A 23,990-nucleotide genomic window follows, 5' to 3' on the forward strand; every position below is an offset into this window, starting at 1 on the left:
AATCCTGGCTCTGCCTTTTCTCAGCTATGCCTCTTCTGCAGCCTTAGGTTCATCAATGGGGGACAATGATCACATCTACTCCATAAGAATATTGCTAGAATTAAATGATAATGGGTGTAAAAGGTCAAGGCACAATGCCTGGCATATAGAGCTCACTTAATATTAACTGTTATTAGTTCTTAGGCTGTTAACCATAAAATCTCTCCATATTTAGGCCCTAGAGTAAATATGTAAGGAAATTATAGAAGGCTAAGGCTCAGTCACAGCTCTTCGGCAGTCAAAACTTAGCGATTCTGTACCCACGACAGAAGGTAGGAAAAAACTCCATGAAGTGTCTCACGCTTCATTTAATCTGAAGAAACTTACAGGCTCTTCGTCTTCGGATATAAGTTATTGATAACGTTACAGAACAAGCAACGAATTCAACAATTTAAAAACTAAGTAAGTCTACACGTTGTTAACTTCTGGCAAGTCTTCCCAATCTGTTTTTTTTCAAAAGTCATCCCTGTCCCCATTTCAGTAGACGTGCACCATGCCATAGAGGAATGTCCAGAACAGGACGTAGGTGAAGAGGCCTCCGATGAGACCTCCTGTAAAGAGAGGTCTTCGTGATTTAAAATATTTGTTCCACCTCCTTCCTGCCTTGAGAATTAAGAGCAGGGAGAGCAGAATGGAGGCAAGCAGGTAAAAAATGAAGCCATAGAGGCCGGTGAGGCCGAGGATACCGGCCGTGGCCCCCGACAGCGCTGACACAGAGGTCCGGCAGTAATCCAGGACCGCGGCGTTACCCCGCACAGCTGCCTCGCTGATGAACGGCGGCCCTTCCCGCTTGGCCACCACAGCGGCCATCGCACCCGTCGGGGCTCAGCCTCTGCTTTCTCGCGGAGCTGCGGAGAAAATCAAGTTACATGTGGCGTCCGGACCTTGGCTAGTTGGGTTCGCGCCGCCCCTCCCCCTCGCACCGCTCTTGGGTCTCGAACTTTCAAAAGATGCTGAGAAGCCTGAGTGCTTGGGCAAGCCGCGGGTGGGGAAGAGCGATAGCACATCAGCATTCCCCGCCCAGGCACACCAGGTTACCTGGAACGCAGCGGCGGACACAGTCACCTGGCGTTTCTCTCAAACTGCCTGGTAAAGAGATTCCCGCAACGCCATCTTGCTCTGGAGGCTGCTGGGAGGTCCCAGGCTGCGCATGGGCTGAGACTGCGCTTCCGCTCTCTAGCGCATGCGCCATGGGAGCCCCACGCACGCCTCACCCCGTCATCGCTTTACTACGCACACTCTGGGACTTCCGAAAGCCAAACAGCGCTCCGGCTGGTGATTGGCCGGGGATTTGTTAACTATTCATGAGAGGGCGTGCCAAACCGGGCGGCCTTTGTTAACCAGAGGGCGCGGCCACCCGGTTTTCGCTGCGGGCTTCGCTGACCCATTCTAGGTTACCGGATTCGAGTCGAGATGTCCTACATCCCGGGCCAGCCAGTCACTGCCGTAGTGGTGAGTACGCTCGCGCGGGCTCCCTCACTTCTTGGCTTGCTCCCACTTTGCCAACTGGTTGACAAACTGGTTGACAAAGCTTCGAGCTCCTGCAAATCCGCGGCCAGGGCTCCGGTCTCCGGTCCAACCACGATCGACTCAGCCTGCAAAAGGGAATCCTGGAACCCAAGAGCCTCCCGAGACCCTGGACCAGGGCTAGTCTCCATGCACTGCTGCAGCGGCGTTGGACTTCTTTTAGCTGGCTGGGGCGGGGAGCACTGAGGAGAAAGGCCCGGCTGTGGAAGTCTGGGAAATTGTCCAGAGCCTTCCTGGGCCTGTGATCCCAGCTGGGTAGCCGCGGGGGGCGGGCGCCGGCCAGGATGTCCATGAGTCGCAGCCACTGGAATGAGGAAGTGCTTCCTCCACTTCAGTCGGCGCTGCCGCCCAAAGGGAGATTTGAGGGGTGGTGGTGGCTGGGACCTGTGTAGCAGTCCCTTTCCCCACCTCATATCCAGCCTTGCTACTTCGGACTCTCACCACTGCCCGCTCATACATTTGGCTCGGGACTTTTCCTGAATCCCCATCCCTTGGGGCAAAGTCTAGTTTCCCTGCCTGTCATTTGGTGCCTGAGGGGAACCTTTGAGATCAGCTCAGGACCCTTGTTCTTCCCCTTGGCTTGTCTTGGGTATCAGGTGCTATTAGAATAATCAAAGAGAGGAAAGGAGGCTGGGACGTTAGACCCAGACGCCAATGCCACAGCTGAATGGGACCTGGAGGTCAATTCTACCGCAGAGCGGGAGTGGGGGGTGGGTTGTGAGTCCTAAAGAGGTCTAGTCATATAAAGAACTCCTCAGGAAGGACCCAGATCTCTGAGAAGAAATGCCTACTGGGCAGGCAATGAGTTCGGTGAAAGTCTCAGCCATGGGGTCATGGGACTGGCTGCATTATCTCAGATGGTTTTGCTGGGAGCTCCTGCATTATCTCAGATGGGTGTGGCATGAAGCCACTGATAAGGTGGCATGTGAGGGTGAGCTCAGAGCTCTAGCTTGGGTCTGGGCTAGGAGGAAACATTGCTGGATTTGCTGAGGGCTGTCCAGCCTGACTTTTCCAGATCCTTGCTGCCCCAGGGAAAAGGGGCCAGGTTGCTTCTTAGCTGGAAAAAAAATGGGTGCAGGTGAGGAGCCAGAGAGCAGGTAGTGACCTGCCTGACCTCACCCAGTAGATCAGTGACAGGGCCTTGTCTTCAAGCCCATCCTTGAGTGTGAGTCAAAGGTGTGAAAAAGTTATGTGTTGGAGGAGGTGGAGCAGGCCTGGAGTTGCTCACACTTTGAGCATGAGGACCTCAGCCATGCTTCCTGCTCCTTTCTTATGTCATGGATAGTCCCCCGGGCCTTCCTCAAGGCTGTAGGACCATGACCTCCCAATTCTTCTAACACAAATCTGAACATGGTAGGTGGGATTTGGCCTCTCTCTCCCTCTTGTGTCTTGGACTGGGGTGGGAGAGACTTCTTCCCTGGCCCCTATCCTCTCTTCATGTAGTTAACATTTTAAGAATGTTAAAACATTTTGGCTTCTCCAAACTCTGGCTCCATAGGCCCATCTACCTTCTGGATACCTGCTTGGATGGCTCCTGGAACTTAAATTCAACATGTCCTTCTCCTCCAGAGTCCCCATCTGAGAGATGGTTGTGTTCAGCCAGACCAGGTGCTTCTCTTGATTCCTATCTGCCAAGTCTGTCAATGTCACTTTTGAAGTAGCTCATGTTCCTTGACCTCTACATCTCACCTCCGAGAGGTCCGTTCCCCTACTGATTGCCTGAGTGGTCATTCTAGCATCAAACCTGACCATGACCAGCCCTACTTACCAACTCCTGAGAACTCCAGTGGGCCCAGAGTCAAAGTCTGGTACAAATGATCCCTCCTTTGTGAAGCCCCTTAGGCCTAGATCAAGTCACTTTTCATTTTTTCTTCTTCCTGTTAAAACTCAACTTTTGGGGGGCGGGGAGGATCTGGTCTGGTTCCCAGCATCTGGTGACTGGGGGGCATGCCTGCTGAGGACTTTGAAAGGAGCCTGACACAGTTGACCACAGCCCCAGAGCATGGTGGAAGAACCCTAGGGCTCTCCTCCACCCCCTACACTGTACGAGAGTAGGACCTGGGGATTAGGCAGAAGCCTTCTCCCTTGGGGCCAGTCTCTTAGGCCTGCGTTTCACAGCCTTCATGATCTGGCCGCAGCCTCACACTTGCGGCCTCATCTCATCTCTCAGTTCTGGTCCCACACTGTACATACCATCCTCATGAACATTTGTCTACAGCACCTTCAAGCCGCTGTTCCTGTTCCCTGGGCCAGGACAACCCTTCCACTCTTTTCTGTGTGCATTTGATCATCTTTTCCTGAACATCTCCTATCTTGCCCTTGACAGGGCTGGCTCAGCAATCTGAGCTGCCTCAGCAAGGTACCTGCATTATTTTTCAGGGCCCGATCCCTCCTGCCTTGTAACATAAGCTCCATCCACAGCAGCCACAGCACCCTAGCTCTTGAGCACATGTTGACTAAGGCTGGTGCCTGACACAGAGGAAGCAGGGAGAAGTTGGGACAGAGGGTTGTGTGGATGGGTTGATGTGGGTGAGTTCTGGATCTCAGCCCCCAGCCTCCCAGGTTGGTGACCTTCTGGATTTCTGCAGAGGGCCATGGGCCCTACCCTCTTGGCATGGCTGAACTGTTCCAGCAGCCAGAGACTGCTGTGGGAGACACAGATCATATTTGTTTTCCACATACCCACTCACCTCAAACTCATTTTTTTTTCTTTGCCAGCAAAGAGTTGAAATTCACAAGCTTCGTCAAGGTGAGAACTTAATTCTTGGCTTCAGCATTGGAGGTGGGATTGACCAGGATCCCTCTCAGAATCCTTTCTCAGAAGATAAGACAGACAAGGTGAGGGGACCATCGTCCTGGGGTCTCACTGTAGGGCACAGAGGCCTGAGATGGTGGGTCTCTTCTTTCCTGGGCCTTTGCGAAGGAGAGCTCACCTCTCTCAAACATTTCTAAGAAGGTTCAAGAAATGATCTGGTGGGAATAAATAGGGGTGGGGGTGAGGAGTGGGCCTCCGAGCCCTAGGAAGGTCTGCTCAGACAGAGCCCAGGAGCAGCAGAGACTGGAGCATCCGTGGGGCAGCCTGCTGTCCCCTTGGCTGTCTTGGCACAAACAGCCTGTGCTGGGAGGAGGCTCAGTACAGGGATAGACAGATAGCTGGCTGGAAGTATGCTGTGCTTAGCTTTGCTCTGTGAATAAGGGGCTAGTCTAGTGAACCCAGAGCTTGATCAGGGCTGTCTTTTTCCAGGGCATTTACGTCACACGGGTATCTGAAGGAGGCCCTGCTGAAATTGCTGGGCTGCAGATTGGAGACAAGATCATGCAGGTAACAGATGTCCCGAAGGAGGAAAACAAGGTTTGGGTCAGAGGGTATGAAGCACTTGGGTAGGGATGGGGCTACCCCTGCATCCCAGGGCACCTGGGAGACTCACCGAAGCCATTTTGGAGCCCATGCTGGTGTTGCTCTTAGAGGAAGCTGGCTAGTTCTTCTGTGTCACCTGGCATCCCCCATCCTGGGGACATCAGCTTGGGGGCCTGGTTGGGTGACCTAGGCCACACAAAGGCCTTCTTGCTTCCAGATCCCAGAGGGTGAGAAGCTGAGGTGGCTGTATTCTCTCCTTGGGCCAGGTGAACGGTTGGGACATGACCATGGTCACACACGACCAGGCCCGGAAGCGGCTCACCAAACGCTCAGAGGAGGTGGTGCGCCTGCTGGTCACACGCCAATCACTGCAGAAGGCTGTGCAGCAGTCCATGTTGTCCTAGCAGCCCACCAACGTCCCGACTCATGCCAGCCCACCTCTGTACAGTGACACTACTTCCACGCTGTCTGCCCCTCATCCCGACTTCTGCTGAGCGCTGCGCTCCTACTCAGAAGGGCAAGAGCTGGTCCCAGGAGTCTGACCTGGCTTTTCTTCACCTCGCCTACCAGTGGCCTGAGGCTCTGGGATCAGCTGTCTCCCTTGGACACAGGATTGGAAATAATAGCCTGGGGCTGAGTAGTCAGTCTGTAGTGACCACAGGCTTGGCCTCCAGACCCGGCCGCCTGGTGTCAGCAGTGCTCAGGCGAGCAGTGGGCCCCACCACAAAGCTGGAAAATGCCAGGGGGTGTCAGCCTTTCCCACACTTTGCCCTGCCTGCAGGGCTCAGCCCTGCCCTCGTGTCTCAGCTCCAAAGTGCCTGTGTCCCATGCTTTTCCCTGTGTTGCCCAGCAGGGACTCAACACAATGCCAGAGACACTATGAAGTTTCACCAGGATGGAAGCCAAGCAGGCTCATGGTTCACCCATTGCACCCCCACTCCCCTAAGGGGTGCTGGCCTCCCCAGGGTTTACCTGCTTACAGGATTTAGATGAGGTTCAAGGCTGACATTTTTGGGCAGTTCTCAGGATTGCCATTTTCCTCCTTGCCTGTGGGTTTAACTTCTGTATTTTTTAATCACAACTTTGATACAAAGCATTTTTATCTTACTATTTGGAGATGCCAACTCTACTTTTGAATTTAGCTTACTAATTCACATCTGGGAACAACTCTTAGGAAGTCAACAAACCTTACTTTGGTTACTGTGGATTTGGGGCAGTATGATGCCACCTGACACCTGACATCTTGTGCCCAATAAACAGTGCTGGAACACACAGGGAGTCTTTGCTGAGGCATGGGATTGGGGTGTTTAGGGATGGATTAGGGAGAATTTTGGCTGTAAGGCTGCTGACCTGTCCCCAGCTACTCGGCGATGAAGCCCCATTATTCCTAGGCTCACCTGACATTGCTTGGTCAGGCCATATCTATGGGACTATGTGGGAGCCTGGCAGTGCAGCAGGGAGCCCCCAACTTCCCTTGTGAACCTGGTCTTAGCCCCAATCATGGTGGGGTCTCTTGAACACCAAAGGACTCACAGGAGAAATATCCACCCCCCCCACCCCCCGCCTCCCCACTCCCCTAAGGTTCTTAAGAGCATTCAGTCCATCACAGTCAGGGATGTAACCTCAGATATTTCCAAGGTCTGCCATCTGACAAGATGGGGTGAGCTGAAGAGCTCTGGGGCCTCTGCCTGGCCTACCATTGGCTACACTACCAGCTCTAGGAATTGTTGCCACTCATGGACCTACTGCCAAATCAGATTTTCATTTTCTTGTCAGATTTTTGAAATATTCCATTTTTTAAAATGTGACATCTGGTAACACACTGGGTGGCACAAATAAAACAGGTGTGTGCATTTGGTCAGGCTGCCATCTCTGCTTTGTGGAAACAAGATCCTAAATTCTTTGATATTAAAACTGGATAGAAGAAGAATCTGGGAAAATCAGACATCCCTCAACTCCCAGTGGTGGTGTGCCCTTAAAGACCTTATCCTGCCCCGACTCACAACCACAGCTTGAGCAGCGTGCCCTTGGTAATGCAGACATGGTACCTGTGGGACCTACCTGGCAATGAGCAGGCAGGATCTTGCACTACCCATGAACGTTCCCCGATGAGGTGCAGGATTGGCATGCAGTTACCTTGGGATCAGCGAACTTCACAACCTCACGTTTTCTTACACGAAGTAAGACCATCTCCCTAAACCCCGTGGACTTGGTTCTGAAGTCAGCACACCTGCATCTGGCAAATGCTCAGTGTGCAAAAGGAAATAATCAGGTTTTAATTTAGGATATAGACCCCTTACATTGATCTCAAAGTAAAAAGAATGGACTGACAAACTCATGGCATATACAAGGCACATCCTGGGATCTTCCCCTCCTGCCACAGGAAGGACAACTGCTTAGGTTAGAAGGGAAGGGGATTTGGGATCAGGTTTGGGCCTATGAGGATTGTGTGAGGTGGTCTCAAGTCCTTAAATGAGACTCCAGAACAGCCAAAAAAAATCAGTCTCAAGTAATGAGACTGGGGGAAAGTAAGAAAAAGGGGCCTGTCCTCCCCTCCAGGGGAGCTACTCTCACCATTTGGCAGGTCTAACAGACCTCTAAGGCACAGACTGGGGTGTGTGTGTGGGGCAGGGAGCAATTGGAGGGGCTCACATGGGGCCCTGACTCTGGGAAAGGAGGTAGGCAGAAGGCAGAGGAAAATAAACCAAAACATCCCTCCAAAAAATCCGAAAGGGGTTAGTGTGATGAAGATTTAGAGGGTGTTGGGCATGAAGCCAGTTAAGAACCAATCTGTTGGGCACGTCAAGGCCCAGAAATACTGTTACTTTACTAGGTCTTGGCCTGGGCCACCTGTAACTGCAGTTGTGGAAACTGAGTGTCAGGGAGGTGAGTGTTCAGAGAATATGGCCTTCAGAGAAGGGACCCCAAGGCCTAACCCCAAAGTCCTAGCCCCTCTGTCACCAGCACCAGCACCTCTGGCCACAGCACCTGGTTGCTTAGTCTCAGGGAACCACGGCAGTGGCAGCAAAGCACCCTTGACTCTCCCAGATGCAAAGTCAGTCCTTCAAGCTGCTCCCAGAAACACTGGTTGCTTGGGGCAAGGCCTTCAGCTTCAAGTTTGGCACCCAATCCTGCTTGAGATGGCTGTCAGAACCTGTATGTGCTGCCTGAAGCCTTAAAGAAAATAGAGATGGCAGCATCAAGTTGCAGGAGGGCCAGCTGTCTGGCCAGTAAGGCCCCGGAGGGGATAAGACCTCAGGGAGGCTGGAAGGTGCTGCCAGCAGTCTGGCTTTTAATCTTAGAGCAGAGTCAGGTGTCTGTCCCAGAAGGAGGTTTCTCCCTGGCCCTGGAGAGTCCTGGATGAAGGCAGGCTGTTTCATGTGTTAAGGCGTCTGGCCGTGAGGAAGAGAGCGCTTCTCCACTGTCAGCACATGGAGCCAGCCCTTCACTCAGACCGCTTTTCCAGCTTTCCTGGTGGGCACAGGGCCTGGGCTGTTTACACCAGGGCTCTGGGCACTAGTTCATCTGCTCATACCCTGGTTTCTTCCTGTATAAGCAGAAGTGCTGGATGAAGAAGACAATATCGAAGAAGATAGAGAAGATGCCGAGTCCAAACTTGGTTGGGTCTCCAAAGATCAGCGTCCACTGGTCTGTTAACAGCCAGAGAGGACAGAATCCAATTTTAGGTTGGCGGCTCCTAAAGCATGTGGGGCTGTGGGGCAGGGCGGGGTTCCTCACCTGCCTAGGAAGCCACAAACCCTTCAGCTACAAATGCCCCGAGGTAATCTAGAGACTGGCATTGCTGGGATTCCCAAACTGGGCTGGGACTTGGGGGTAGCCTGGCCCCAGCTTGTGACTCCAGCCCACTGTTGGTTGACTCACCATTGTTGTAGGACTGGAAGAACATCTGGAGGAGGCTGAAGCAGCCCCCAGTGAAGTCCAAAAGCACATTACCAATGCTCCAGCCCTCGGTGCTTTTGTAGTAAAAGTTCATGTAGGCCTGGGCAGACAGACAGACAGACAGATGGAAGGCAGTGAGGGGGCTGGATGGCTGCCTCATGTGCCTTGTGACTGCCACTGCAAACAAGAGCGGCTCTAATTCTTCCCACTCATTTGCTCCAACCTTTGCTCCAAGGAACACAGTGACCTTTGGGCTCTGACAAGCCTTGGCAGAGGACCAGTTTGGGTGGGTCATGGGGTCTCATCTGCATGTACAGCAAACACAGCCCTCTTCCTCTCATCTCTGCATCCCAACTCCAATAGAGGGAGGCTGTGTTTCTCCATCTTCATCCCTCTGTGTTCTGTGACAAAGCCCTATCCTCATTTTCTAGCAACTCTTGATTTTCCTCCTCAACTGCAATGAAGATTCTCCTCATACTCAGCCTGGACTTCATGTTGTGCTTGTGAATATGGGCTGTAAGTCTGATTGCCTGGTTTGGAATCCCAGCTCCACCACTATAGCTTTGTTACCTTGCAAGAGTTACTTGAGTCCTCCTAGCTTTGGTTTTTCCATCTGTAGAGTGGACTTACCTCCCACCTTAGCCCTGGCTGGGCTCTGAGGCCGCAGTCTCAGGCTTCTCAGGTCTAGTGAGCGGGTCCATTGAGACACCCTGTTCCTTCCTGCTGCCAGTGCCCCTCATCCTACCTGCAACACCAGGACCCTCTCGGTTTCTCTGTCTGGTGTGACCTCCCTACCACCCAGGAGGGAGGGCTTGGCTTCTGTAGTGGCCTTCTCCCAGTTGGCCACCAGCCAGTCTTCTCCCATCCTCTCCATTCTTGCTGCCACCTCTCCAGTCCTGGACAGTTCCAAACGTATCCAACTGGGGCTCCTGCCTGCCATGTTTCCCAGCCCCAAGCTTTTCCACACTCACGGACGGAGGCCGCAATTCCCTCAAGACCTCCCCCAACTTGGAAACCTTCTTCCTAAGTCCCCCTGGGATTTGGCCTCACCTTCTTAGGTTCAACACTGCTCTCAGCAAGCAAGGTCTCACTGCTACCTCCCATGTTTTTCTACCTGTGCCTTTGAGTAGGCTGCCCTGAGCCTGGAACACCCCCTTCTCTTGTGTCCACAGAATTAAGTTTTGCTTATCTTTAAGGGTCTGGCTCTGTTTCCATGCCCTCCAGGAGACTGACCTTGACTCTGACCAAAATGTTCTCCTTCCTGAGCCCATGGAACACAAGGTTCCTTGGGCTGGGGAAGCTGAAGAGAGGGCTTCTCCACTGAAAATGGGGTAAGTTAAATGAGGCCCTAGATTCATAATTGGAGTCTTCAGTTGGCACTTATTTCATACATGACCCTGTCCTGGGCCATTCCAGCTATGGAAGACATGTTTGACCCTAAGTCCCCAGATCTGAATAGGACTGAGTGCTTGAGGGAGGGTACTGAAGGCCCACAAGGAAGATCCTAGATGGGACCTCCAAGGACATGCCTGGATGGAAGGTGAAGGTCACAGTGGTAGGCTCTCTCTACCCAGTTAATCTTTCCCAAGCATTCTGCTGCTGCTCATCAGTAATGGGGGATGGGGTGAGGGGCAGAACTAAAATAATTAGAAAAGCTGGGATGGAGAGATGGGAGTGACCTACACTACCCCTGCTTCTTAAGAGCTGAGTGTGAGCTCCAAGAATTCTCCACTGACTTCCTCATGTGAATCTCGGCTCCAGGGAAAGGGAGGCGGTGGTAATGGCCAGCTTTCTGCCTGCTCCTGGCCTCTGCTGGGCTCATGGCTTTCCACCCCTGTCTCCTCATCCAACCCAGAAGCTACCCAATAGGAACAGGGCCCAGGGTCTGTATCTCACCTCCCTCACCCTAATGGCCATGTGAAAAGTAAGGAAGGCCTTGAAGGTACCTGTGGAAAATACTTGACCAGTGTCACTGCAAGCTTGATGTAGGAGAAGCAGAAGAGAAACTGCAGCCACGTGGTTACCCCAACTGTGGCCATAATCATGACGACGAGTGCAAAGAGCCACGAGAGCACTAGGAAGCCGATGGCAGGCCAGGACACTCGCTGGTTGCCTCGCTGAGGATGAGATGGAGAGGAGGGGAAGGCAAGTGGGGTGGAGCTGGGGGCACAGAGAACCCAACACCGACAATATCCTTGTCACTATCAGGGTCTCTAGTTTGGTCCTTAGACTTTCCAGAGTCCATTTGCTTCTTGTTTCCACAGTACAGACATGGGTGCCTCTCAGAGCCCACCAGGAGTGAAGGGTGTTGGGGACAGAACCTCCAACACGCTGGAGGCTTGGCACCTCATCCCAGCCCAGGCTTGTTCCAAGACCCAGAGGGAGCCTGATCACTTCTGGAATCTGTCCTCTACCCCTACATTTCCTCGAAGTAGGCCTCCTTCGTCTAAGCTTCACAGCAAAGAGTAAGGAAACCCAGAAGGTTGAAGGTGGAGCCCAATCAGCCCCTGGATGGCCTTGCCTGTGTGAAGGGAACTCCCTGAGGGAAGTGCTGCACCCACAGGGAAGTGAAAGAAAATGTGCATTGTCGGCGATCCCTTGAAGCACAGCTTAAGGATGCCCTTCCCAGCAGAAGTGCCAAACCACCCTCTGGCAACATGACTGAATCCAGGCTCCTCGGCCTGGTAATCCAGACCCCTCAAGACCTCTTAGGACCCTCATGAGCCTGCTTCCTCTACTGGTGCCCTGTACCCCAGCTACCCCCATCTACTCGTGGTTCCTCTCACTGCACCTTGGCCTTCACAGTTCTGTCCCTCTGCTAGAGGGGCCCCACCTGGCCCTCTTCACGTATCCCATGACCACAACTAAGTACCATATCCTTGATGCCCTCCCACCCCTTCCTCCCTGGCTGGGTCAGGCCTTCAAGCTGCCTGTGCTCTCCCCTTAGCCTCAACTCTCAGCCTGCTGGGTCATCACTGCCTCTTCATGTCCCTTACCACAGACGTAGGGGGGCCTGAAGGTTTGGGCTCGTGGAGTGGTCCCTGTGCCCCGCATGGGGCTTGGCCTATTATCTTGGCTTCAGTAAGCAAATGCTTACTAAGAGTGAACAAACACATGTCCTTCTGAGGGTTTCTGTGCCTTCTGTAAAATGACAGGTATGGGTGGCAGGTGGTGGTGGGTGTTGGCCTGATAGCCTGAAGGCGGACAGATACCAAGTTCATCTCTCACCTCATACAGGAAACACTGCACCAGGACAACCAGGGTGAGGGCGACTGCATGCAGGCTGAAGAAGACATCATTAATCTCCACGGGGTTCACTCCATTTGGGTATTTGAGGAAAAACTGCTCCTGTTTAGGGGGTGAGAAACTGAGGGGTGAAGGGCGGCCAGGCCACTAAACAGCTTGCGCTGAGCTGTGGTGGGTGAGAAGTGCCATACCTCAATATGAGGCACCCAGAAGAGGCCAATGTTGAACACGCTATAGGCCACGAAGCCTGTCAGATTCAGGGTAACGAAGTCGAAGCTCAGACCAACAACACTGCGGCAGAAGATGGAGAGAAAAAGTAAGGCAGGGAGTGAGACTGGGCCACTGAGGGGATGGGAGAGGACAGCTCCCAGCACACGGGAAGGAGGGCCCGACTCTCCAAAGCAGAGCCCTGTCCTCAGGTCCCTTTCCATGCTACAATCGATGCCACCCAATCCTACCTTCTTGGGAACCAGTTTCCTCTTGCCTCAAATTCCAGCCCCAGAGGGAAGTCTGGAGGCCTCCTGCAGAAAGGAGGCATCTCTCTCCCTCACTCCCAGCTCAGCTCCATAAAAGGCCCACATGGCTAAGATGACTGCAGGAGAGCTTGCGTCCTTGCCGCAGGAAGACCAAACACCAGGCTCTCTGTGTATGTATGATATATAATTGACATATAATATCCTATTCATTTCAGGCCTACATCATAATAACTCGATATTTATATACATTACAAAATGATCCTCATGATAAGTTTGCTTACCATGTCATCATACAAATTTATTACAATGTTATTGACTATATTCTCTATGCTGTACATCGCATCTCCTTGACTTTACAACTAGAAGCTTGTACTATTTAACCCCCTTCACCTATTTCACCCACGCAACCCCTACCCTCTCTGGTAACCACCAGTTTGTTTACTGTATGAGATTGTTTCTGTTTTGTGTTTTTAGATTCCTCATTTTAAGTGAAATCATACAGTATTTTTTTGTCTGACTGATTTCATATAGCATAATACCTTCTAAGTCTATCTATGATGTTGCAAATGGCAAGATTTCATTCTTTTTTATGGCTGAATAATATTCTGTTGTAATATATATCACATCTTCTTTATACAATCATCTATCAATGAACACTTAAGTTGCTTCCTTTCTTGGCTATTGCAAATAATGCTGCAATGAATATAGAGGTACATATCTCTTCAAATTAGTGTTTTCATCTTCTTTGGATAGAAACCCAGAAGTGAAACTGCTGGATCATATAGTTCTATTTTTATTTATTTGAGGGACATCCATACTGTTTCCTATAGTGGCTTTATCATTTTAAATTCCCACCAACGGTGTACAAGGGTTCCCTTTTCTCCATATCCTCACTGATACTATTTTTGTCTTTTTGATAATAGTCATTCTGACAGGTATAAGGAGGTAGTATCTCATGGTTTTGATCTGCATTTCCCTGATTAGTAACATTGAACACCTTTTCATGTACCTGCTGGCCATCTGTATGTCTTCTTTGGAAAAATGTCTGTTCAAGTTCTTTGCCAATTTTTTTAATTGTGTGCGTTTTTTTTGTTTTTTGTTTTTTTAATATTGTTATATAAGTTCTTTGTATATTTTGGATAGTAACCCCTTATGGGATATATGATTTGCAAATATCTTTTCCCATTCAGTATGTTGCCCTTTTGTTTTGTTGGTTTCTTTCATTGTGCAAAACCCTTTTTAGTTTGATATAATTACATTTATTTTTGCTTTTGTTGCCCTTGCCTAAAGAGACTGATCCAAAAACATATTGCTAAGACTTATATCAAAGAACTTACTGTGTATGTTAGGAGTTTTCTGGTTTCGGGTCTTACATTCAAGTCTTTAATCCATTATAAATTTATTTTTATAAATGGTGTAAGATGGTGGTCTAGTTTCATTATTTTGTATGTAGCTATTCATTTATTGAAAAGATTATCTTTTCTCCATTGTATATTCTTGCCTCCTTTGTCATAGATTGACTGTATGTGTGTTTATTTGTGAGTTCTCTATTCTACTCCATCGATCTATGTGTCTGTTTTGGTGCCAGTACTATATTGTTTTGATTACTATAGCTTTGTAGTATAGTTTGAAATCAATGAACATGATACCTTTTCTTTTTCAAGATTGCTTTGGATATTTGGGGTCTTTGTGATTCCATACTGATTTTAGGACTCTTTATTATTAGTTCTGTGAAAAAATGCCATTGTTAATTTGATAAGGATTGCACAGAATCTGTAGATTGCTTTGAGTAAGTTTAACATTAACATTTAACATTTTAACAATATTAATTATTCTAATCCATGAGCTTGGTATATCTTTTCATTTATTTGTATCTTTATCAGTTTCTTTTATCAATGTCTTACAGTTTTCAGAATCCAAGTCTTTCACCTCCTTGGTTAAATTTATTCCTAGGTATTTTAATTATTTGATGCATTTGTTAATGGGATCGTTTTCTTAATTTCTCTTTCTGAAACATTGTTATTAGGGTATGGAAAGGCAACGTAGATTTCCTTCATATATAAGCTAGGTGCCCTTTAAACCACTGTTTTGGCTGTGCCCCAGGGTGGGCGAGTCCACACACAGCCCCCTCAGTAACATCCCTCCCTGCTGCAGGTCTCAGTTGGGGATAGGATTCCCTTCATTATTGTGTCTCTATCTTCCCTATCCATCTCTGTGTGGTCTGTCTATCCTTTCCTGTGCAGAAGTTGTTATATCGGTCAGCCCTCAGTTCTTCAGGGGAAACTACTCTACATGTAAGTGTATATTTGGTGTGTCTGTGGGAGGAGGTGAGTTCAGGGTCTTCCTGCACCCCTATCTCGGCCTCACCTCCCATTCTGTTTTTTTCAAAATTAAAGTGGGAAGGTTTAATCTCCAACTCTAGCACTGAGGTATGATTTGACACTAATTCCTCCAGGGCTGGATGGACAAAGAAGAGAGCATATTTGGGTGGACTTCCTTACCCCAAACCAGCCCATTCTCCACTTCACTGAGAAGCCCCGTTTTATTGCTTTCACAGGCAAGAGCTGAAATGGGAAAGAGACCAAATGCCCGGAAGTGCAAGAACTACCACAGGCTCTTAGAGCTTTTACAATGACAACTTTCTGGTAAGGGCAGGAAGAGAAAAGCAGAGGGGCAAAGTCTGAACCTATGCTGCCTATAGTCTCACTGGAATACCCGTCCTACTGGCCCCAAATGAACCTGCACAGACAGCTCAGCAGGTTACCTTTTCCGACTCCAGTTCGTGATCACCTGAGGGTAGAATGAGATGGACCAGGCTGCAAAGTAGATCCAGCCAATCACCTGGTTTATGATGCTAATGATGTTGCTGTGAATCACCAAAAAGCGTATCCTTGGGCTAGAAAGAATTTGGGGACCAGTAAGAGCTGACGCTGGGCTTCTGAAAGAAACTCCCATGTGCCCAGCACTGCCTCCCTTCTCATCATTTAAGGCCCAGCTTACCCTGTTTGGTTGGAATTATTTCCATGCAGATGAACAGTAATTTGTCCCACATTTTGAGATGTCACTTGAAAAGAAGAATTGGTCACTCTGGGAGGCACCACAACCTGTTAGGAAAACTGAATTTGATCCAGGGCCATGTATTTATTGGGAGCTGAGTGTCTAGTTCCAGGCTATGCATTAGGAAATGGAGGGACAGATCACACAAGGTCTCTGCCTTCCAGGAGCTTACTAACAAAAGGGTGAAAACTCTGGACCAACAGCTAACTGGAACCCTCCCCCCCCCCCACCCCATATACCTGTGTGTTAGACTTTCTGAGCAGAAAAATGTTCTGCCCTCAGGACCTTCCCTGGCCTATATCTGAGGGAACATGTGATGGCTCTCTTTTGCTCACTTGACCTGTGGACCTCAGAGAGCCAGGACCCACTGTTAGAACTAACAGTGTTTCTTACCCTGCAGCAGGCCTCATACCCTGGGGCAGGGGAAGTTCTAAGAAATGGCCGTTTAATGATATGTGACATTCACCATGGGATGAAATGAGACTCCCTTCTTATATAAGGTTCTTTTAGGTAGACACCCTTCATCTGACCATGCTTCAATACTGTCTGCTTGCTGGGGGGCTCAGAGCCAATTTGCAGCCCATTTCTACAACCATACAGGGCCTGGTGACATGCCTCATGGTTATCAGTTTCATTCCTGCATTCATCTTGTCTATTTTTTTAAACCTTCATTTACTCTCAGTACTACTCCTCTATTGATTTTTTTTTTTTTTAATCTAGTCTATGGGTAATTAGCTCAAATACTTGGTAAGGTAGAAGCAGGGTACATATTCACAGATAAATGCATAAGGGCTATGAACATTTATTGCTGTGATACAAGACAGACTCTGGCATTCACTGGTTTTTGGAAATAACACTCAACCAATGGAATCTCAGAACAGTGCTTTACAAACTTTAATATGGACCCAAATCATCCAGGGATCTTGCTCATACACAGATTTTGAATCAGTAGATTTGGGATGGAGCCTGAGATTCTGCATTTCTAAAAAGTTTTCAAGCTGGTCTATGAACACCTTTTGAGAAGCAAGGTCTTAGAAAACCATCTTAAGAATTTCTTCTACATTTTCAGGACCATTTTTTGCCTCAAATTTCTTACCATCACTTTCCTAATCCATCTACATGGCATAAAATGCCCATCTTCAAAGAGACCAACAAGGTCGAAATCGGAGATTTCTAGAATGATGGGACAGGAGCAGCCCATGGTGTAAAAACAAGGTGGCCTATCTCCAGAAGCACTTAATTAAAATGTGTTTTATTACCTAGCAGTTCAATACCCATCAGTTAAGATTCATTACTTACTTCATCGGGGAGCCCAAGGATCGTAATATTTTTTGAACGAAATGTGATTTCAAAAGTGATCACCAAGGTTTCATTTAACGGATGCCTGTGGATGACAAGAGTCTGATTACTTCTGAGAGACACTGTGAGAGCTCAGTCAAACTTCTGAATTTCATATTGGGCCTATCATTTCGCGAGCAATTGGGGTGAAGAAGTGCTATGTGCTTGGCCTGAGGGGCAGAGAGGTGGGCTCCCTACTCCTTAAGAGTTTTCTACTTTAATCAGGAGACGAGTTTTCCCATCAGGGCTGAGTGAGAACATAAGAAGGTGAGAAACTGGCTGTGAATACCAAATAAGGTGTCTAGAGGCCGAGAGGCTTCTGCTCTGGTGAGAAAGGCTTCTGAGAGGACTCAGGTCTGAGCAGGGAGCAGCCTTTGGGAGCCTCAAGTCTGGGCTTAGAGGCCTGGAGTTAATTTGGAAGGCAGTGGAAAGCCACTCAAAGATTCTAGAGTGGAGAGAGTGGTAGTGAGGGGACGCTGTGTCAGATTTACAAAGTGTTGATGTGTAGAGGTGGCAGGGGCTGGGAGTGGAATGCAGGTCTGTTAGGGAGCCTTGGTACCAAAACTTTAGTTTGAGAACAGACTTCTCGGGAGAGGTGAGAAAAAGGGAGAAGGGTAGAGAGAAAAAGACAGAGGTCTGGACCTTCACCTTTGGGAATCCTAGTGGCTGGGGGGCAAGATCAGGGCAAAGCAGTGAAGGATACAGGCTCTCTCTGGTGGTCTGGACTAGGTCAGCACCCCCACATCTGAACCAGAAGTCAGCAAGAAAGACTCTCAGACAAGGCTAAGTATGAGTGGTGCATGAATGGGCTCCGCCCAATGGAATCACTTCTGCTTTGGAAGTGACTTCAGAAGTGCTCAGCTCCTTACCCCCTGGCCTTCAAGGTCCGCCTCAAATAATTAAAGCCTTGGAAAGGAGCACTACCAAGTCTGGCTTCAACTGCTGGTCACTCAAGGACTCTTCTCAGCTGGGGAAAAGGCTCATGTCTCTGGGTAGAAGCTCCTTTTCTGCTCCTCCCACTAGAAACAAGGATTCAGTGGTTGTGGGGAGAGAGACTCTGGAACCTCAGTCTGCAGCCCAGGGCTTGCACCTCTCTTTCTCTGTCTTGTTTTAAAGTGAAGAGGCAAGGGCATCACACTTGAAATATGAACGGACCGTGCCAGGAGTCAGCCTTGACCTAGCTGTGAGGTGAACGAGCTGGGCTGAGGACAGAGCTGGGCCTGGGAACTTACTGAAGGGTGATGCTGACGTTGGCTGAGCTTCCATTTTCCAGCTTCACAGTGGGAGGAACAGAGATGCTGACCATCGACTCTGGAAGGACCCAAATCATGACTCATTAGGTCAGAGAGCTTAGGTCCACAAAGAGACAATGGAACAAAGGCCCCTGACATCTGAACTCACAAGCTCTGACTCATGACAACCCCTATCTTCTAGGTGAAGACAGAGAGGTTCTGAGAGGCTAAGTAATAGCACTGGAAACCTAAGCCCTTATTATGTACTTTTGCCTCCTGCTGCCAGACAGGGGGACACAGTTCTGAGCAGGAGATGTTATAGCTTTCTCCTCCCCAATATGAGAGGCTGAGAGTCTGCTACTAGTCCAGCCTTCTTGTACTCAGAGACACAGGGGCCTAGCTAATCTGTTTCTCAAGGACCCCTTTTGGGCACTCTAACTAATCTGCCTCAACCTGTTCACTGATCCTCTTCCTGAGGCTGACTCTGCTGGGGACTGAGGGAAGTCTGGTGAACAAGACACATTGTTTCACTTTCAGGGATTTCTTCTTGGCAATACCTGCTAACTCAGGACAAGGTAGATAAACAGTCCTCTGAGGTGGAAGAAGCAGGTTTGGGAGGCAATCACCCCAGAGCAACTTGGCAAAAGAACAGGAGTGAGTCAGCCTCTCTGACCTTTGTATTCTTTGGACAGCTCACACATCCCGCCCCCACCCCTACTCCCAGGTGTACTCAAGCTCCTAGCACCTGTCCATCTCACTGCCTTACTTCAAGGCCTTCAGGGATATGCATGGCCTAAGCTGTGATCATGAATCTAGACGAGGACTGGAAAATGGCCCCCAAGGGGAAAGCAGGAGCACAACTAATAGAGGTGGTCCTTACTGGGGTAGTGGCTTCCGGCAGGGCCCAGGTCTACCTCTCCTCAGACACATCAAAGGCAAAAGATGAAAAACTGAAATTGTAGGTGCTCAGGTTGGAAAGGAATTTAAAAGTTTCCTAATTCAGCCTCCTCTTTCTGACCCCCCTTCTCAATACTCCTACTTGGCAGTTTCTCTTCCTCTGGGCACCTTAAGAGTAACCTCTTCTCCTCCAAGGGAGTGAGCCAATCTGGAATTTGCACTCCTGAGCCTGGCTTAGCCACCTGGGACCTCTCAGACCTGAGGTCTCCAGCTGCCCAACCAGGGTTCCTCAGAGTGGCATTTAATCACCCTGGCTCTTGCAGAGGCTGAGCTGCTCAGAGCACAGTAGGACCACCCCTCCCTTACATGTAGCCTCAGGGCTAGGAGGCAACTTTGCCAACTCTGCCTCTTCTTTTTCATACTTTCTGCTCTGACTTGCAGCTTCATTCTGGGCTTGCACAGCTGGGGTAGTAGGATTTAAGGTCCCTGCTGTTACTTTCTAAGTAGAGCTGGGGACCATACCAGATAAGCAAGACCCTGACTAGACAGTGCCCAGAGCAGGGGTATTAAAAAGTGATGCCAGGCAGCCACCAACACCTCTGGGTTCTCCTGTGACTGTGGTCAGGGTGAGTCGGAGATCCACATAGCCTTTGCTCTCCTACTGTCTTTACATTTTGCCCCCTCTTTAATTTCCCCCGCTTCTACCCCTGACCTATGCATGTTGCTGTCTCCCATTTTTAAGAACTGGATCTCTGAAGGCGGGGTGTTTCTCCGCCACACGCTCACGACGCACACCCAGGGCCTGGCACCCTCAGAGCACTCGGGGGCCTGGTGTACCTGGGGTATGGTCCATGGCTCCACCTGGGGCACAAACCCAGGACCTTCTGTGTGTAAAGCAGATGTGCTAACCACTACACTATGGAGCCACCCCCATGTCTTTACATGTTAAGATACTGTAAACTCTCCAAGAACCAGATCAAGAAATGTTTACTTCCCTTCTAGTGTCACTAAAGACAGTGGTGCTCAGCAGCTGAGACTGGGCTCTGAAGTCAAACAGACCCATCCTGGGTCTGTCACTTTCTAGCTGTACTTAACCTCTCTGAGCCTCTGTTTCCTCACTTGTAAAATCGGGACAATAGTACTACCTATCTTGCAAGGCATCGTGAAGATAAAGTGGTGATGTTTGTGATTCTCCACATGGCTTGAGTGCTAAATAATTTCCATATAGCCTGGTGACTATTCTTGTCTTCATGTAAAGAACACAGGACATTTTTTTAGCTCAAGATGGGAGGCAGTTAGGAAGCTGGCATCATATCTTGGAAAAGCACATTTTATTATTTATTTATTAATCATCATTATTTTTTAAAATTCTCCCCCCACTTCCACCCCTGATCTACAGATGTTGCCGTCTTCCCTTAATAACTGGATCTCTGAAGGTGGGGCATCTCCTCCTACGCGCTTGTGGTGAGTACGCAGGGCCTGGTGCACATGGGGGCCCCGGCGCACCTGGGGTATGGTCTATGGCTCCACCTGGGGCATGAACCCAGAACCTTCTGAGTGCAGAGCAGATGTGCTAACAACTACTCTGTGGAATCACCCTATTTTTATTATTTATTATTATTATTTATGCCTATGGCACCTGGTCTTCCTAGGTGGTCTCCCATCCAAGTATTAACCAGGCCTGACCCTGCTTAGTGTCCGAGATCAGACACTGGGGTTGTTCAGGACGGCATGGCCATAGGCCATGGACTGTGGCTCCACTGAGGCGTGAACTCAGGGCTTTCTGTGTGTAAAGCAGACATGCTAACCGCTACACTATGGAACCGCATCCATGGGAAAGCATTTTAAAGTTTGCCTTGAGGCACAAGTTTCCACACCCAAGTTTCCACTAGGGACAGTCTGTGTTTTTTTTTTTTTTTTAAATTAATACTTATTGGCACCTCTTACTGTGCTCCCCACCCCACACTGGCCACTCTGTTATACTGTTAACTCCCATTCTCTAATTATTAGAACAGTGAGAAGTGGGCATTATAATTCCTATTTCAGATATAAGGACACTGAGAATTCTGAGAGAAAGTGTCTTGTCCACATAGCTCAGAAAAGGTGGCGGCAGGATTCAAACCTAGGCCTGTCTGGTCTAAAGCCCAGGTTCTTGACACTAGGTCTGAGTGCCTCAAGATTCCACCCAAATGAGTCATAGACAAAATACTCTGAAGGCCAATCATCTCATCTATGGTCCCCAGTGATGACTCTCCAAAGCAAAGGGACATCAGGCCTGGCAGGATGAGGTCAGAAAGCCAATTCCAGTTCCTTGATTTTATGGTAGTTTCCACTGTTCTTTATAACAACATTCAGGTAAAGGAGAAGTAATAAAATGCAGCAGGGACCCTAAACCGGTCCCCTTTCTAGCTCTGTGGCTTTGGGAAAGGCTTCTACCCTCTCTGGGACTAAATTTCCCCTCTGTATGACTGAGGTAGATTTGTTCTTCCCTAGAGTAATGCACTAGCATTACCAATGAAGCTTTATTTAAAGCCTGCCAATGAACGTGTACATACACCTCCTTCATCCCAAAGAATATGACCGAGCAGGTCTGGAGTGGGGCTCTGGCATTTGTACTGAGAAATACTAGTCCTCCTGGTCTGACTTTTCCTTTTTTGGAAATTGCTTATCCACACGGTGTAACTACAAAATAACATGACTGCTTATTTAACAGACCTGGAAGAGGTGATCAGATGACTATTTTCTCAGAGACTGAAGAGGCCAGAAAACTGCAATGGTGTAGGCACTGTGCCTGGCTTTTGGGAAGCTTCCACAGGATTTGTATTGTTTCTACACAGTTCATTTGAAACATTTAGTCGGGATTTTAAGATGTATCTGATTTTTGACAATAGCCAAGCCAATAATCAAAATAATGTGCCTGGGTCCTAAGAGTGGTCAACACAAATTGCTTTTGTGGAAGAATTTTAGCCATGTTTTGGGTAGTGGGAGAATTGATAGAATGAAGCAGGTCTTTTGAGGGCCGTGCTCTGAAAGTCAAACCCTCCAAGATGTACAAACCCTGACTCTTTTTTTTTTTTTTTTTTGACAACCAGCCAGTATTCTGTGAGGCCAAGCCCTATTCCTCAGTCCCTCTCGAAGGAAAAGATTTTCTTATCTTACAAGGGGATGCTGGGCAGACTCTTTAGGTGTCTATGGCCCGGAAGACCCAGGCACAACAATGTGGCCAACATCACTTGCTTCTGCAGCATCTCCTAGGACCTATAACTTCCTTTGTCAGGTCCATGGAAACATAAGCCATTTACAGATATTATCTCAGAATTTTGGAATCCCACAGTTTGATTTTGGTAATACACACAAGGTAGAGAGACCCCAAGGCAGAAGGCCAATTATTTAGGGAACCATCTGGCTCCTTGTAAAACTCCAGGACCCAAGACCTAGGTCTGCTCCACCACCCAGTGGCTGCCTGACCAAGGAGCAGGCAAGTACATACAGTCTGGACAGTCCTAAACCCCTGGCTACAAACAGGTCAGGCTACTTATGCTATAGCACCATTGCCCTCTTTACAAAGTTGATTACCCATTTCTAAACTTACCACATTTTTCTATGAGCTTCACGGAAAAAAGCATAAAAATAATCAGCCAACTCCTTATCATGTTTCTTGATTTCAAAGAACTAGGAAGAAAAACAAATAGCAAAAGTTTGGGTTAAAGCTGGATCAGCTCAGCAGCAAGTGGATAATATGCCACCTGGAACCATGACATAGGCAGTTCATAAAGGACTTTCACTTCACACTTGTGACCTCATGAGCTTTGCATCACCAACTTGGAGAAAAGGACCCAAGGGAGGACTTATCTTTCTTTGATATGTAGAGAAAAGAGCTCACAGAGACTAAGTGGGTTGTGTAAGATCCCTCTCTGAGGAAGTGGGCAACACTTAATTTTTCTCTCTTTAACTGCTTCTTGTAACCTAGTTAACAGAAAGAATGTAGTTTTATTAGCTGAGGGTCCCCTTTCCCCCTAGTTATTAAAACTGTGGTCAGATTTTTGACTCTGTGAACCTATAAACCTTAAGGAAATTAATTTCATTCCCTGTTCTGGGATAAAAGCCTAACGGTTGTTATTTTCATTGAAAACGAAAGGACCCAGTTGTCCTACCTTTCTTCAGCCAGAAAGTCCCGGAGAGCGAGGCGGGGTCTCGTCCTGTCCACACCCTGGGACCCCAGCCTTCGAGTTCAGTAAGCCAACGGGAGTTCCTGGAATGGTGCTTTAACCGTCTCCCCTCTCCAAAGCAATCTGCAAACTCCACGACTCAGATTCAGGCGGCAACTAAGCAGAAGGTGGAGAAGGGGTTCGGACTTGCACTGGGGTAGTGTCACCCATACCACCTCAGCAGCCCGATGAACCCGGCCTCCGCTCACCACCATCTGGGCCCTCGAACCTGGAGAATGTCCAGTATCGCAAGGCCGAGACTGGTGGAACCCTGGCAGGTCTGAGGGGGTCTAGATTTGCAGCAGGCGCCCAACCAACTCGCTGTACCAGTCTCTGGGCCTCGGGGGTCCACCTAGGGAATGGCAGAAAGCTGTTGGGGCCGCATCGGCTCTTACCTGAGAACTTCTGAGGCTCTGGAGACCGACCACACTAGCTGTAAGAGATGCTTCGGACTGTACTCGTTTTCCCCTGCCGACTTGACTGTGTGAGGGCAGACCCGAAGCCATCTGACCCGAGTCACCTGATTTGCTGATATCTCGGAGCGATGCACTGTGGGAACTGTAGTTTTCACGAGACTTAGCCCGATAGTAGTGCAGGGTAGAGGAGGAGCGGAGGGGCGCAGGCACCTTGGCAGGGATGGAAGCTCGGGCGCGAGGGAGTATTAAGCAAGCCATTTTTAGGGGCACAGACTCTCATAGGCCCGAGCGCCTGT

At 49.1% G+C, this 23,990-nt stretch overlaps 3 protein-coding genes across 5 annotated transcripts; 1 reads left to right on the plus strand and 2 right to left on the minus strand.

The window, feature by feature from the left end:
- Positions 1-329: 329 nt before the first annotated feature.
- Positions 330-1,253, minus strand: EMC6 (ER membrane protein complex subunit 6). The gene is made up of 2 exons (XM_016138861.2): positions 1,078-1,253; positions 330-887 (listed from the first exon to the last, which is right to left on the minus strand). Exon 2 carries the CDS (start codon positions 847-849, stop codon positions 517-519), a length of 333 nt encoding a protein of 110 aa, XP_015994347.1. The 5' UTR covers positions 850-887; positions 1,078-1,253; the 3' UTR covers positions 330-516.
- A 96-nt stretch (positions 1,254-1,349) lies between these two features.
- TAX1BP3 (Tax1 binding protein 3) lies at positions 1,350-6,196 on the plus strand. The gene is made up of 4 exons (XM_016138860.2): positions 1,350-1,491; positions 4,285-4,404; positions 4,811-4,888; positions 5,191-6,196. Exons 1-4 carry the CDS (start codon positions 1,453-1,455, stop codon positions 5,326-5,328), a joined length of 375 nt encoding a protein of 124 aa, XP_015994346.1. The 5' UTR covers positions 1,350-1,452; the 3' UTR covers positions 5,329-6,196.
- Positions 6,197-7,171: 975 nt separating this feature from the next.
- Positions 7,172-23,841, minus strand: CTNS (cystinosin, lysosomal cystine transporter). 3 transcript variants are annotated; one of them, XM_036223745.1, is made up of 13 exons: positions 23,674-23,841; positions 23,225-23,395; positions 22,663-22,742; positions 18,174-18,252; positions 16,903-16,987; positions 15,547-15,650; positions 15,311-15,442; positions 12,262-12,361; positions 12,053-12,172; positions 10,771-10,941; positions 8,807-8,924; positions 8,460-8,574; positions 7,172-8,098 (listed from the first exon to the last, which is right to left on the minus strand). In XM_036223745.1, the coding sequence occupies exons 3-13, from the start codon at positions 22,721-22,723 to the stop codon at positions 7,981-7,983; spliced, it is 1,203 nt and encodes a 400-aa protein (XP_036079638.1). In that variant the 5' UTR covers positions 22,724-22,742; positions 23,225-23,395; positions 23,674-23,841; the 3' UTR covers positions 7,172-7,980. The 3 variants fall into 3 exon arrangements, with proteins under 3 accessions (XP_036079638.1, XP_015994339.2, XP_036079637.1); XM_016138853.2 differs by having other exon boundaries at positions 7,172-8,574; positions 23,674-23,835; XM_036223744.1 differs by lacking the exon at positions 7,172-8,098 and having other exon boundaries at positions 8,457-8,924; positions 23,674-23,840.
- Positions 23,842-23,990: the final 149 nt, after the last annotated feature.

This window comes from Rousettus aegyptiacus, unplaced genomic scaffold (assembly GCF_014176215.1).
Source record: "Rousettus aegyptiacus isolate mRouAeg1 unplaced genomic scaffold, mRouAeg1.p scaffold_m13_p_6, whole genome shotgun sequence".
In the NCBI taxonomy this organism is placed as follows: Eukaryota; Metazoa; Chordata; class Mammalia; order Chiroptera; family Pteropodidae; genus Rousettus; species Rousettus aegyptiacus.

Excerpts from the sequence above, each read along its gene's own strand:
- EMC6 (XM_016138861.2), bottom strand. The coding sequence starts at position 849 with ATGGCCGCTGTGGTGGCCAAGCGGGAAGGGCCGCCGTTCATCAGCGAG.
- TAX1BP3 (XM_016138860.2), top strand. The coding sequence starts at position 1,453 with ATGTCCTACATCCCGGGCCAGCCAGTCACTGCCGTAGTG. Across the intron at positions 1,492-4,284 it reads AGCCAGTCACTGCCGTAGTG|CAAAGAGTTGAAATTCACAA; the intron begins GTGAGTACGCTC and ends TTTCTTTGCCAG. Across the intron at positions 4,889-5,190 it reads TTGGAGACAAGATCATGCAG|GTGAACGGTTGGGACATGAC; the intron begins GTAACAGATGTC and ends TCCTTGGGCCAG.
- CTNS (XM_036223745.1), bottom strand. The coding sequence starts at position 22,723 with ATGATAAGGAGTTGGCTGATTATTTTTATGCTTTTTTCCGTGAAGCTC. Across the intron at positions 16,988-18,173 it reads AACGTCAGCATCACCCTTCA|GCATCCGTTAAATGAAACCT; the intron begins GTAAGTTCCCAG and ends TGTCATCCACAG. Across the intron at positions 8,925-10,770 it reads TGGTCAAGTATTTTCCACAG|GCCTACATGAACTTTTACTA; the intron begins GTACCTTCAAGG and ends CTGTCTGCCCAG.